The sequence below is a fragment of the Meles meles genome, chromosome 5 (assembly GCF_922984935.1).
Source record: "Meles meles chromosome 5, mMelMel3.1 paternal haplotype, whole genome shotgun sequence".
NCBI lineage: Eukaryota > Metazoa > Chordata > Mammalia > Carnivora > Mustelidae > Meles > Meles meles.
The window spans coordinates 120,532,358-120,547,709 of NC_060070.1; the positions used below are offsets into that span (position 1 = coordinate 120,532,358).

The 15,352-nt window shown below is 39.7% G+C and overlaps 1 protein-coding gene across 2 annotated transcripts in view; it reads left to right on the forward strand.

The window, feature by feature from the left end:
- The window catches only part of ILRUN (inflammation and lipid regulator with UBA-like and NBR1-like domains), a 91,436-nt gene that overhangs the window by 33,369 nt on the left and 42,715 nt on the right, over positions 1-15,352 (forward strand). Inside the window, exons 2-3 of one of the 2 annotated variants that reach the window (XM_046005051.1) lie at positions 2,648-2,802; positions 9,008-9,205. In XM_046005051.1, the coding sequence (XP_045861007.1) occupies positions 2,648-2,802; positions 9,008-9,205 (353 nt within the window). The remainder of the gene's footprint in view (positions 1-2,647; positions 2,803-9,007; positions 9,206-15,352) is intronic. The other variant, XM_046005052.1, reaches the window with a different exon arrangement.

Genomic DNA, 15,352 nt, shown 5'->3' on the forward strand with positions numbered 1-15,352 from the left:
TGTTGGCTAATAATAGCTGAGTGTGTTGATTTGAACAGGAATACATGCACTCATATCTGCTTGTTCTCACACTGAGTTGGAGCTGTTTGGTCTATTTCTGCCGGTGGTTGGCCCAGTAAGGTGGTGATCTAAGTGGTCCAAGTGCCAAGAAGCTGTGTACCCACATTTTAAGTTGTGTACCTGCTGAATGGGTTAGAGCACCACTGGGCTAAAGTCTACACTTCGCCTTGTACTTGGGAAATTAAATTGCTTTGTCATCCTCCACTCCTGCTTCCTGCCAGGAGTCCAGTTCACTACTTTCGGTTTCACTTTGGGCTTTAAAAGTGTTCTTAATCTTTCTCTGACTGAATTACCTATACAAAACAGGTATAAATAAATAGTTTTGTTGGCTTGGCTGTGGGGTGAGTTGGGCTGTGTGAAACAAGATTTGAGGCGGCCGGATCTGTCTAAGTAGGATAGCTGAATGTGTTCATCTTTCTACTGCAGTGGTCTTGAGTCCTTTCTGATATTAGGCAGAGCCAAGTGGTGAAATATGACACATGCTGGGGATGAGAATTGGCAATTGTCCTGAGTGCACAAATAGTTTCTTCCCTCCCAAGCATATTTTACAGCCAAGTGAACAGAAAACAATTCAGGCTACTTGCTGGAGTTCCTGCAGCAGAAAAATTACCTTTATAAAAGGATGGACACATAGCTTTTCCAAAAATTTTCAGAAGAACAAAATGCAAACTAGGCTCACTTTTCTTTTCCTCATTTTGTCCCTAATTCCGCAATGTAAGGCTGATTCCAGATACATTTCTAGGGCCTCTTTGTCGGTGGTAGAGGCTGGGCGTCCCCAGGTTTGACCAGTCACATTCAGCTACAGAAGGAAGTTGCTGGGAAGACTAAAGTCCAAGCCTTCCTATTAAATGGTCAGGCAAACAGGCACTTTGGCCACTGGCCCAGCTCTGCTCCGTGTAAATTTTATCTCGTACGCACACAACAGGCAGGCAGTTGGTGGTGGTGTAATTCCAGTCATTACTGACTAAAATGACAGGCCACCATTGCGTGAGGCTTGACCTGAGGCAGCTGCTCTAAATATAGCCTTCCTTTCTGGCAGCTGCAAACACCTGGAGGAGCAGGCAGGTCCCCAGCAGAAAAGTATTTGCTGTTAATAGTATGTCTGTTGAACAGTTATATACTATCAGAGCTTATTTCATGCTATGTTTGTGCATAATTAAAAACAACCCACTGGATCCATTGGCTTATGGTTGGGTTATGTTTAGAAAAATGCAATTTGTGTTGTTGTCTACTGGGGACTGGAGATGATGTCACTAGTTTAAGTAAGATCTTAAGAGGAGCAGTTAATGTAATTACTAGCAATTTCTTTGATCTCTCTAATGAACACAGCTTACTTAAACCCCTTAGTGGCATTTGGTTTCTGGCATGGATGAATGCACTGTCAATCATGTGTTTCAGTTCAATTAGGGACTCTGGTTTGTGTGCTTAGTAGTTCCTTTTGACATAAGGGGGTTTATGGGTAATTAAAAAGAACACCATCATTTACAAAATGTTGCTTCCAGAACAGAAACTACAAATGGCTCGTGAACATGTAAATGATACTTAACCTTTTGTGCAACGAGAGAAAACCATTTTAAGTTCTCACTGAGATCTTATTTTTAACCTGTCAGATTGACACAAATCCAAAACTTTGGAAGAACACTGTTGATGAGCAAATGGGGAAATAGACACTCATACTTTCTTGGTGGGAGCAGTAAGTGTACAACTTTATGAAGGGAAGTTTAGAAGGTATCTGTTAAAACCACAAATGTATACCCTTGGACCCAGCAGTAGTATCACTTAAAGGAATTTATCCTACAGATACACTTGCATGTATATAAAAACAGTGTTTGCTTAAGCTTGTTTATGGAAGAATTAAAGATTGGAAGCAAGCTCAGAAGTAGACATAATGATGTGTCTGTACAATGGATACAGCCATAAAAAACAGGATATTCATTATGTACTGACATAGGAATGTTTCCATGGTACTAAAGCAGAGGGCAGTGTATAATAAATATGCCACTATTTGTGTAAAAGGGGGAGAAATAAGAATATGTATTATTTGCTTGTATATGCATAAGGAAGTTCTGGAAGGATATTAAAGAAAGTAGTGTGAGCAGTTACGTGTGTTTGTGTGTGTGTGTGTGAAAGAAGAGAAAAGATGGCTATTTTTCACTGTATAAAACTTTTTGAACCATCTGCATGTGTTGCCTTTTCAAAAAATTAAATAATTAGAATATCTTTTAAAATAGAGTTTTTTTGAATTCCCATCATGGTTGTAGAGGAGCACTCTCTTAATTGACTTCCTTACCCATACTTGCTATCCTTGTGGGTAAGAGGGACATTTCCTCATCCTGTTACTGATGGTGCTAATGTGTCTTACTTTTTATGTGGGCACTTGAGAGGAAAGTGGTGCTCAAGTTTGTTGGTCTCGATGTTTTTCCTGTTGATCCTCAGAATCGGTGGCTCTAAAGATTTATATACCAGGAGCCTTGGTTTTAATACCAAACTGTGAGAAACAGGCTTTTCCCATTTGTTTTGACAATCAAGGTAATATACCCTGGACAGGACTAAAGTAAAATCTTTTGCCTTTTCTTTTTGTTTGTAGGAACCTACAAGCAGCAATTGGCGCCTATTATGACTTTGAGAGCCCAAACATCAGCGTGCCCTCTATGTCGTTTGTTGAAGATGTCACCATAGGAGAAGGGGAGTCGATACCTCCTGATACTCAGTTTATAAAGACATGGCGGATCCAGAATTCCGGTAAATGCATAACGGGCAATTCTTCATTGCCCTGTTTTCTTTTTTTAGTAGTTAAAACAAACAAGGAAATGTTTTAGCTTAAGTTATATGCTTTTGTAACTCTAAGCTTTTTCTTATACGTGATGTAGTACTGGTTTTTTTTTTTTAAGATTTTATTTATTTGAGAGAGAGAAAGCAGGAGCAGGGGGAGGGGCAGAGGGAGAGGCGGGAGAAGCAGGAGAAGCTTCCCACTGAGCAGGAAGCCTGATGCTGGGCTTGATCCCAGGGCCCTGGGATCATGACCTGAGCGCAAAGCAGACGCTTAACTGAGCCATCCAGGCACCCTGATGTAATACTTTTTTGTACTGGTGTGATGACGAAACATCAGTGAAATGTCCCCTGCCCTAAATCAGGAAAAATAATTCAGGTTTTTTTTTTTTTTAAAGGTCTTGATGGTCTCTAAACAATTCAATATTCATTTGATACCAGGAGCTAGGCCTGTGTGTGGTGGTGGTATTATCTCCACCTGTACAGTTCTACTCCATCATTTTAATTCTGCTCTAATTAATCTTCCAGTTCTTTCCAGCAGGCTAGAGAAGGTACATCCTTGAATAGAACAAGGTGGTTAGAAAGAGCTGTGAGCATCTGCTCTTTTGAAAGCTCTTTTCTTTGTAGGTGCAAGGATGATTCTTTCTGAAATTTCATTGAGACATCTCTCTGAAATGTTAATACCAACTTTGAAAAATAGGGTAAGAAATGTGGGATTTGCTCAGAATGGGAAAGATGGAAAGATTGAGAATTTTTTTTTGAAGCATTGTTGTAATATACTGCTGACTTTCAGAAAAATTAAAAATAAGTTAGCAATAGTTCTTTGAAAAAAGGATCTGAATATGTGTCTGATAACAATTATTACCTTTTGCTTGTTAAATTCTTTTGTAATGACTTTTTTAATTTGAGTGGGTTTAGTGTTGCTTGTCTCATGCAATAATTATTCATGCTGCTGATCAGATCAGGATACTTTAACCTCCTTGTTACCGAGGACTTAACAGAGGAATTCTGAGAGATGGAAACTAGGCAGAAGGCATATTTAGCTCAAAATCTGTGTGTGGGGGGGAACCCTATCTAGCAAGGTGATCTGATGTGAGTTGATGTAATAAACCTGTAAAAGTGACCTTTTGTTGACTATTTACTTTTTAGTTCTTTGTACTTTAATTTTTTTATGATGGGGAAAGATTGACTAAGCTAGTGTTTTATGTAGTAATTAAAGTACCAAATTGTTATTCTTCATTTTTCTGACTTAATTAAAAGTAACTCTCCCTTGGATGAAAGTTTAGTGTGTCACTGAGGAAACACACATAATCTGGATCGACCCAATGTTGTAGATGACTGGAGACATTCATGGCTTTATAAGATTTTCATTAGCTTCTTTTCCCTTTTGGTTGTAATGGTGTAGGGCATTGTTTGTTTGAGAGACACTTGGCTGTATGGGAAAGTAGCCATGTTTTCTATTTTTCTTGAAGTTCTTTTTTTCAAAGCTTAATTATTTTTGCCTTATTTCTTTCCTTTTTGGGGGGTTTAATTTCTTACTTTTCCTGATGTGGGCTTTTAAAAATATTAAAATAATCCCTCTCTTTCTTAAGAGCTTACGTATGTATGTATGTATGTATGTATGTATGTATGTGCTCGAGAATGAGGGCACATGGGGAGGGGCAGAAGGAGAGGGAGAGAGAGAATCCCAGGCAGACTCTGCACTTAGCAGAGCCCATCTCAGATTGACATGAGACTCGATCCCGTGATCCAAAATCATGACCTGAATCGAAATCAGGAGTCAGATGCTTAACTGACTGAGTCACCAAGGTACCCCTAAAACAGTCTCTTAAGTTCAGCTTCTGTTCATCATGTTTTTTCTCTGAATTACTAAAACCTGCCAAGTTGCTGATCAAAACTGCTTTTGAAACTTCACATGAATTCAATTTTATTTAGTTAAAAAAATTAAGACTTGGCTTATTTATAGTGAAAACACTTAAAATGGCTGCCTTTCTGTGAATTCTTTACAGTGTTTTTAAATATTAAAAGTTCTTAGAGTACCGCTGAAATATTTGAGATACTCTTTTGTCGCAGAAACCAGTTTGTATGTCAGAAATCTTGATACATCTGCTCACTCACCAGGCAGTTCTTGAGGTAATGGGGGATTGGGAGGGATTGATATAAAATGGCTAAATGTTAAATCAGAACCCCAAAAAGCCTACCTTTCTTTCAAGTTGGAGAAAAGCTGTGTTGGTGGGGCTGGCTGCTTTTTCCACTTGGTATTGCATGGAAAGTCCAGTTTAAAATAGCCTCTGGATCTGCAGTCTCTCTTCCTGTGAAAGGCCATTCTTGTGCCTGAACACTTCTTGAAGAGTTGGGCAACAATTGGCTGGCAATTTTACCCTTCAGGTTACTTTGAACACATAGTTTGTTTTTTTTTTATCCTTTTGAAAATTGTTCATCCATTTTCAAATAGTTTTGTATCTATCAGCTACATGCTTACCATTTGATTAAGGAGAACCTGGCCTTCTATAACTATGCCATAGGTATGTTAGTAAAGAGAAGGAGGGAAAGCACGCACGTGTACTGGTTCTTCAGCATCATTCTCATCTGGCCTAAGTTCTTTCTGGAAGTAGGGTAACTCAGAAATACAACAGGCCTTAGCTATTTCTCCTCTGGCTCTTTTACTCTCATTCATAATCTTCTCTTAAAAGAAAAGTGCTCACTGAAATAGTTTCATAAATAATTTTCATGGTATCTCTCTGCTGTCATGTTTTAGACATGCCAGGCATTTGAATATACAACAGATGAGATTGGCAGGAACTACATATAGCTGTCCCGGCAGTTTCCCCAAAGAAGCTAATGTCACACATTGTTTAAAATTCAACTTTTAAGACCATGAAAAAACAGAAGCCAGACATTTGATGACTTAGATGCGGAATCCTAGGATCCAAGCTTTTGGCACCGTATAAATTTTAGAAGCCTGGGAACCTTGAACAGGAAACCTTACAATTAAAATTGAAAGTAAAAATTTGAAACTGTTCCCCCAGTGTGAAAAGGAACAATTTCCCTCATCAATGCTTTAGCTTCTTATTTGTTACAACCACTCTGTTGTGCAGCCATCATGAATGTTAAGCCGAGCAGGTTATGGCAACACTGGTATTTCTTGGACTTTGGCGAAGTAGTTGGTGATTGTAATGTGAGGCAGTGGCTTCACAGTCAACTTTATTTTTTGTGAACATAAAGCATGAATTGAGAAAACTTGAAAAAGAACAACTGTTTTCTCCGTTTTCTTTTGGGTCCTTAAAATAGTTAATTTCCGCCTTTCTCTTCAGCACAACTGTAGAGAAGGTAATTCTGCTTCATCCATTCAGCAGATGTTGTTATATTCCAGTCATTTTACATCAGGTATGGGAAGAAAGTGGTGACAGGATCAATGACATTCCCTTTTTTGCCTACAGCTCAATTTGAAATGCAGTCTCCAAACTTCTAGGGATTAAACAGAATAGGGGATCTTCATTAAGGTTTGTCTTCCTCATTGATCTTTGAATGTTCGTTATTATCTCCCAACTGTTTGTGTAATCACTTATCCCTAGTAAGTCCAGGCTTTCTGGAACTGATAGACTTTTATTTCATTTTTGCCATGTTCTCTGTCATCTCAAAATTGCCATATGTCAGGGTTTTTTTGTTTTGGTTTTACTCTTTTTTCTTAATTAAATTATATTCTCATGATAACTGAAGAATCATAGCCTTGATCATGTGTGTGTGATACTTAACTTGGAAAGTCATAAAACATAGGTTAATCTCTGCTTTATTCTAGATGTATCTGTCCCCCATCAAGCCAGTTTGTAACTGAGACTTAATTTGAAGCCCTGTTGTATTACATTTCTCAAATTCAGATTTTAGGTATGCTGATGGTTCATACAGCTCAACACTATTTCTCTTCCTCCTTCCTTTTTTTTTTTTTAAAGTTTTATTTATTTATTTGACAGATCACAAGTAGGAGGGACGGGGGTGGGGGTGGTAGCAGGCTCCCTGCTGAGCAGAGAGCCTATGCTGGGCTCCATCCCAGCACCCTGAGATCATGACCTGAGCCTAAGGCAGAGGCTCAACCCACTGAGCCACCCAGGCGCTCCTCCCTTCCTTCTTTATTAAAAACTGGTATCTTTAACCTTTTTAGAGTTACCTGACTTACTAGACTGTAAGAGCTAAATGTTGTAGTAAGTGCTTCGTAAGTCTTAGAAGGTAAATGATTGGTTCTTCACTTTATAGCAAATTAACACCTTAGAGTTGATGATGGATAATTCATCCAATTTTTTCTCCCAACAAGCTCTCCAGGCACCACATGAATAAAGTGTCTGGCGTACGAAAAAATTAGATCAGGACCCTAGCTGCATAACTTGTTAATCACTTAATGTTTACCAACTAACTCCGTCTCCCGGGAGCACAGAAGCACTCCTTCTTTGCATAGCTGAGAGCTCTGACCGCCTCAGCTGCTTGTGCTTGTCTGCTCAGGACGGCCAAGTATTTCCCACACCCAGACAGTCTTGGTTTTCCTCACTTTCTTAGAATTTCAAAAACAGACACATTCTTGGGTTTTCATACAAACAGATGTTGTCTTGTTACCGGTGTTGTGCATCCGTCTATGTGCATTTGAAAGAATAATTGTGAATTCACCCCTAACATAGCAGTTTAATTTTCCTCCCGGATCTGGGTCTTTAAAGAGACTGACGTTTTCCAAGGTCCTCCATGCCAGCTGCTACTATTCTTGACCTCAGACAAATACGCTTTTGCCAAGACCATAGGCCCCAGAAATGCGAAACAATTTGCATGTCTGGCCAGGGTATCATCCACAAGCTTTCCACCAGCAGCAGTTCCCCTTTATGGTGTTAACTTAAGAGGGCACTTTGCTGGCACGTGTGTTTTTAAGCGGGTCTGACAAAACACTGTGCCCACTGCTCCCTCTGCCACCCCTTAAGGTGTAAGAGCCACAGAGTGTGCCGCTCATTACAGGGCCGCGAGCTCAGCCGTGGAGCTGTATCTGCCTTTCTCTCTGGTTCGCTTTTCACTGGGTATATCAAAACCAGTCGGGCACTTTGAGAACAAGGAACCAAGGCATCCTAGAATACTCTCAGGAGACACATTTCAAGTGTGCTTTGTCCTTAGATTCCTGCCGTGTCCGCCTTTCCACGGTGATTTATTTTTATAATGGATGTATATATACCCCCAAAAGATACAGAGGCTTCTGTCTATAGTAAAAATAAATACATTGGAGAGACTTCACTGGAAAGATAACCTCTAGTCGCTGTGTGGCCCTGTGACTTGTCAGAACAAGCCAATATATGGGTTGCTCATTTTGAATTAGTTTGCATGGAAACAGGTACACAGAAGGAGGGACCCAAATAAGATCTTTATCACTCCCAAAGGAGGAAAGACATTCCTGCCAGTGCCTTGTCCCTGTATTGCCATTCCTGTCCTTTGTACCTGTACCTCTGGCTGGTGTCATCACCTCTGAGAACACAGTTCAGTGTGTTGTTACCAGGAGAGTTTACCCCATTACTGTTTGAACCTGAAAATGAAACTTTCATTTGACTCCTCTGTCTCGTATTTGCAGAATCTCTTGCACCTTCGTCTTTTCATAGTTAAGGACTCCAGAAGGAAAAGTCGTACATCAGGGAAAAAGTTTTAAAATGAAAGGAATTTAGAAATTATCCCTCACATGTTTCATCCACTTGCCTTGATAGAAAAACTGGAGATAATCAGATGTATTTTTATTTAGAATGTGAGCTTTAAAAGTTCTTGTGAAAATAGGCATGTGTTACCTCCTAGTGAAGAAAGCGGGCCTCCAAAGATGTGGGTCTGTGCTTCATTTCCATGGCTCTTCGTGAACATCTTTCTCAGATTCCATGGATTCAGTGTAATGTGTGACCTCCCCTGGGGTGCCCTGAAACACATCTTCTTGAGGAACTGCCTTGTTTTGGTCATATGTGCCTTATCTTAGGGATAGACTGTTGGTCAGAGGTTGTTAACTCTGGTAATTCCTTCTGGCCAGTCTTGTGACATTATGTAGCTCAAGGATATGTGGCTATGTTCACGTATGTGTGAAAGAGAAAGAGGCCTCTTCTACAGTTTTGTAATGAACTGCACCCATCCTAGGACCACTAATTGCCTAACATTTTTTTCTTTTGCTTGAACTCAGGGACAGAGGCCTGGCCTCCAGGGGTTTGTCTTAAATATGTCGGGGGAGACCAATTTGGACATGTGAACATGGTGATGGTGAGATCGCTAGAGCCCCAAGAGATTGCAGATGTCAGCGTCCAGATGTGCAGCCCCAGCAGAGCAGGAATGTATCAGGGACAGTGGCGGATGTGCACTGCTACAGGACTCTACTATGGAGGTGAGTATGTCCTTGTGCAGCCCAGGGTGAAGGAATTAAGGTAACATCTTACAGCATTCCCAGCGTTGCTCACAGAGCCTGTCAAATCACATAAAAAGGCATGGCCTCTTTCATCTGTCACCCCGTGCAGGTAAATGACTTGAATTTAATGACCGCCTTATTGGGTCAGTCTAGTGCTCTCCCTTTTACACTGGCACTTTAGTTAAAATTTAGTGAAGTGCGTGAGAAATCTATATCATGCATCTCTAAACAGCAGTTTAGTAGCTCTGCTCTTTTTATTATATAATCTAGTAGTTGCTGTAAGAATACTGAAGGCAGTCCTGTTCTCAGAGTCTCTAGATAGAATTCCTCTAAAAAAAGATAATGCATAAAGTGTGCGTCCTTCTCCCAAACAGAGCACCCATCAGTACCTGTCTCCTCTTTGTTGCCATACTCACTAAGCAGAGTGAGCTGCACTGCCTCTTCTTTCCTTTTTTCGTTTGTGCTTCAACTCCGTCTATTCTTTACCCACTCCAGAGAAATGAAAATCAGAGACTACCCAGTTTCCAAATCCAGCAGCCACTTAGTCTTCGTACTAACTGATCCTCTGTCATTTGACACCATACTCCAAATGTTTTCTGAACTGTGTACCTTCCTGTACTCACCGGATAACTGTCTTGTTTCTCCTCCTCTGATTGATCTTTCTCTGTCTCATATTTGCCCTGGGATTGTTAGATTCTGAGCTGGGTCCTGTTCATGGTCAGTGACCTCATCCATCCACATGGGTTCAGCGGCTCTCACCACTACAGAACATGGCAATGTTCAAATTCATATCTGTGGCTGTGGACTCTCTTTGGAGCCCCAAACTTGTGTTTTAACTGCTTATGGACAGAACAGTTGGATATCTTGTAGATTTCTGAATCTTAATGTCTCCCAGGCAAAACTTAACATTCTTCTCATCAGCACCCCATTAAGGTGATTAGCAGGAACCCTGGAGTCGTCTTTTGTTCAGTCTCAAAACTGTTCTTCATCACAAACTGGTTCCTGTTGATTCCACTATATCCCATGTCCTGGTAATCCAAAGAAAAATAAATAGTAAATAGTTCCTGTCTTCTGGGAACCCTTAACTGGACTCAGGGCCAGTGGGGCCTTTGGCATGATTTCAGGGGGTCCTGGAATTAATGTTCTTCTATGTGTTGTTGCAGCCAGTGGAAACTTTACATATTTTTATAGTCTTGAAACATTTTAATGTTAGAAAGGGTGTCTCATAGTGCTTATATGACATTATTCTTTGCCTAAAACCTTCATGCCTACTGTACTGAAGCCCAGTTCCTTGGCATGGGGCTTAAAGCTCCTCACGATCTGGCCTCGTTTTCACTTGCATCGTCAGTCTCCTCTTTACTCCCCCACAGCCAGTCCCCAAAGACACCACATGCTTTCACTTCACCATGTCCTTGCTTGTGTTGTTCCTATTGCCAGAAATATCTTCTCTCTTCTTTCCAGTAAACTCCTGCTCATCCTCAGGGCCTTGATGAAATCACCATTCCTCCCTCCCCTTTTCCCTCCTTGCTTACTCTCCTCATGACCCCATGGATATTTTTCCCTCCTTTTTTCATTAATGTTATACACGGGCTTGTTATTATAATTCACACGTTGTATTTTAGGTGTTTGTTTACTTACCTTTCTCTCCTGCTAGACTGTGAACTATTTGTTGAATGACAAACGAATGTGCAATCATGTATCAGAATGTAGAATTTGTCCCTTCCCTTCCGGACTCTCTTTTCAGGCCACTTTTTTTTTTTTCTTTTTAACATATAATGTATTGTTTGTTTCAGGAGTACAGGTCTGTGATTCATCAGTCTTATATCATACCCAGTGCTCATTACAACACATACCCTCTGCAACGTCCATCACCTAGTTACCCAACCCCTCACCTGTCTCCCCTCCAGCAATCCTCATTTACTTTTGTAAGATTAAGAGTCTCTTATAGTTTGTCGTCTTCTCTGGTTTCGTCTTTTCATTTTTTCTTCTCTTCCCCTATGATCCTCTGCCTTGTTTCTTAAATTCCACATGTCAGTGAGATTATATGATAATTTTCTTCATTGACTTATTTCACTAAGCACAAACCCTCTGGTTCCAACCACGTCATTGCAAATGGCAATATTTATTCCTTTCTGATGACTGAGGAATATTCCATTGTCTATATTTGTCACATCTTTACGCATTCATCAGTCGGTGGATAGTTTGGCTATTGTGGACATTGTTGCTGTAAACATTGGGGTGCAGGTGCCCCTTTGGATTACTATATTTGTATCATCGGGGTATATACCCAGTAGTGCAATTGCTGAGTCGTAGGATAGCTCTATTTTCAACTTTTTGAGGAACCTTCCCACTGTTTTCCAAAACAGGCCACTCCTTCTAATAACCTTTGTACCTGCACAGTTGGAAGTACAGTTGACCCTTGAATAACATGGGGGGTTAGGAGTGCTGACACCCCTGCACAGTTGAAAACTTTGACTCCCCAAAAACTTTACTAATAGCCTTGTTGACCAGAAATCTTAACCAATAACATTAACAGTTAATTAATATGTATTTTGTAGTTATATGTAATATATATTGTGTTCTTACAGTAAAGTAACCTAGAGAAAAAATGTTATTCAGAAAATTGAGAGCAAAAATACATTTACAGTACTTTCTTGTATTTATCAAAAAAAAATCTACATATAAGTGGACCTATGAGGTTCAAACTCACATTGTTCAAGGGTCAACTAGTTTCTGCCACTGCTGAGTTCCCATTGCATTTTCTTCTTCTCCCCTCCTCCCCTACCATTGCATTTTCTCTGCACCTCTTACTCCCTTGCCTCTCTTTGGCACTTTAGCTCTTTCTCCCCAGTTATTTGATGAGTGTCTCAAATACATGTCTTATTTTTCTATGTAACTTCAAAAAGCTGAGCGCAAAGCAGAGTGAAGATTTTTTTAAAAGAATGCCAGTGTTTTTAAGGGAGGAGCATGACCGCATATGTGACTTAAAAAAGAAAATACCTTTGATGCAAAAATAATTGCTTCTTACTGTTCTCTAGTGTTTGAAATCTCTGGTCGTGTGTGTGTGTGTATGTTTCAGTGTTAAGATAAAAATAATTATCACTATGTTGGCCATTAAAATTTATATTTGTAACATTCCCTCCAATTCTAGAAGTAGGTGGGGTATAAAATATACTAGTTTTGGAGGCAATAAAGAATTTAAAGCCTTTCTTGGTCATATAATCTGTGAGTTGTTTCTCAGGATTTTGTGAAATCTAATACTTTCAAGAGATCTTAATAATTGATCTGGTTCCATGATTTTCAAAGCATTTTTAAAAAATCAATAGAACCCTTTCCCTTATAAGAGCAAATATAAATGCCTCCTCAAATAAAGGGAAAACCTAAGAATGAAACTGGTTTTGTTGAATTGGGAGCCACCTTAACCCTTGTTGCCTGTTCAGATGACCTCTTGTGCTGTGTGGTATAGTTTGCAAACAGTTCATCTTCTCTAGTAAAGAATTTAATTTCATTGTACAAACTACTATTTCATTGAATCTAGATTACTCTTGGTTTATAACACATCCTTATAGCAGAGATGGTAAATTTCTGGCAGAATGTGAGTATAGTATACATAACACCACAACTATGAACACGTAAAAGAAATAAACTGCCTTGTTAACTGTGATTGGCTCTTCTCACTTTTTCTGTGAAGTCTCACCTTGCAGGCTCATAAAGTGTGGCATAGTGGGAAGAGTTTGGAAAGTTAGCTTAGGTTGCCTGGGCATAAACTTGGACAAGTTAGGTATCTGCTCTGTGTCTCATCTTTCTGTCTTAACAACAACGCTTGTTTGTTTTGTTTTTGGTGGGTGATTTCCTTTACAGTCTTTAGATGGTCTTCTCTATAAAGAAAACACTTATGTTTCAGTTCATTTCTCTTCCTCAAAAGGAATTTTTGCTATATTTAATAATTTATAAAGTACCCCCCCCCCTTTTAAAATGGGTTGTGCTCTCTCAGAGTCTCTCTTGAGAGATGCTCTTGGCGTCTTGTGTGGACAGTTCTTCATTATGTGGGGCATGTGTATATGACCCTTGGCCCTCTCTCACTAAATACTTCAGCTTCACATATTCATCTTTCCTGAGAACCCTCTTCTTGGACCACACATGTTTCTTTTTTTCTTTTTTCTTTTTTTTTTTTTAAGGATTTTGTTTATTTATTTGACAGACAGAGATCACAAGTAGGCAGAGAGGCAGGCAGAGAGAGGGGGGGTAGCAGGCTCCCCGCTGAGCAGAGAGCCCGATGCAGAGCTTAATCCCAGGACCCCACGATCATGACCTGAGCCAAAGGCAGAGGCTTTAACCCATTGAGCCACCCAGACGCCCCACCACACGTTTCTAACCCCCTTGGTTGAATACCACTAAGTATCTGATTTCCTGGCAGATTGATTTTTCAAGTTCAAACATTTTCTTTTATCTTCTATTTACAGACTTCTGCTTCTTAGGTAAAAGCAACCTGTTGTCTAATACCTGCTATATGTCAGGCACTGTACTGGGTTTTGTACATTATAGATTACCTTTTATAAAGGAAGTATTGGCTACATTTTATGGATGAGGAAACTAAAGACCAGAGATGATAATTTTTCGTAAAGGTTGTAAATTATTTATGAATTTTTATTACAAATTTTAAAAAGTGGTTTTATGGCCTTTGTGATTAATTTGGCCCTCATTACTCTATGGGGTTCACATGGAAACTTTAGCTCCAGGGTGTGAATACTTGTCAGGGCTTAGGGAGGATTTGGTATATAGTCCCCAGGTCTTCTCCACATTTCCAGAGTAAGTTAGCAGTGAAGTGGGGTTAATATTGATGAAGCGACTCTTAGGTTGTTGGGTAAATATCAGTGTTCCTCAAGGAGTTCCTGCCTGCTGGGAGAGGCACACATTTTAAGAAGGACACTTGACTCTTGGGAAGCAGTAAGGAGCATGAGTATCACCATTTTAGTCTTGATACCAGCAGTAATGTGCCTCCTTCCAATAATGGAGTACCCTCTTCCAGAATTGCATAGGAGAGATGTACCCCTGCACTGTGATGGTTCCTTCTAAGTCAGAGGCATTCTGGTTGTGAAGTAAGCTAAGATGAAGTGATAGTGTGATCGTCACGTGCTGAGGAAGGTTTCTCCCCTTGAAGTAGCTCTTGTTAGTAGTTCACATGGGTCGCTAGGGTCATTGCACTTGTACATTTAATACTTAACACATTGTCCATTTAGTTTCTCAGAGATTAGAAATGGAATTTTCCTTATAGATTTTTTAAAGATTTATTTTAGAGAGGGCAGGTGCGTGGGGGGAGGCAGAGAGAGAGAGAGAATCTCAAGCAGACTCCCCCATAAGCAGGGAGCCTGAGGTGGGGACTTGATCTAACAACCCTGAGATCACAACCGGAGCCAAAACCAGGAGTTGGATGCGTAACTGACTGTCACCTAGGCATCCCTGGAACTTTCCTGATTAAAGCTCCTAAACCATAATAAGTCCCACATGTTAGAGAACTTATTGGGTGCTCTCTATATTTTAGTATATGTGCTGCCGAAGCGAGCACGGGTGCTCTCTATAAACCATACTCTTTTATTTCCTAAAACTTTTTAAAAATTCTTCTTCCACCTCCTCCAGTTACGGAGTGTCCTTCCTAGCCAGGTGATGCGGGACTGTCCCTTCTCATCCTTCTGTATTTTAACTGGTCAGTGTTGTAAAAGCAGCTCTGGTTTCACATAGACTTCCTCTAAATTCCACTCTGTGTCTTCCATTTAGGTGCTGTTTTACTCGGCACTTCTGCTCTTTCTCTTTCCCTCCTGCCTGTTGAACCCACCTTTTATTTTATAAATTTCTTTTTATATATTTATATATTTATATTGATTTATGTATATATTTATATTTAATTTCTTTTTAAAATTTTCTTTAATTTCTTTTTATAATTGAAGAATAAATAACATACTGTTGTTTTAGTTTGAGGTGTACAACATAGTAATTTGATACTTATATACGGTATGAGATGATTAGCACAGAGTCTGGTGCCATCTGTCACCATACAAAGTTGCTACAACATTATTGATCATGTTCTGTATGTTGTACGTTATATCCCTCTGTGTTATTTATTTTATT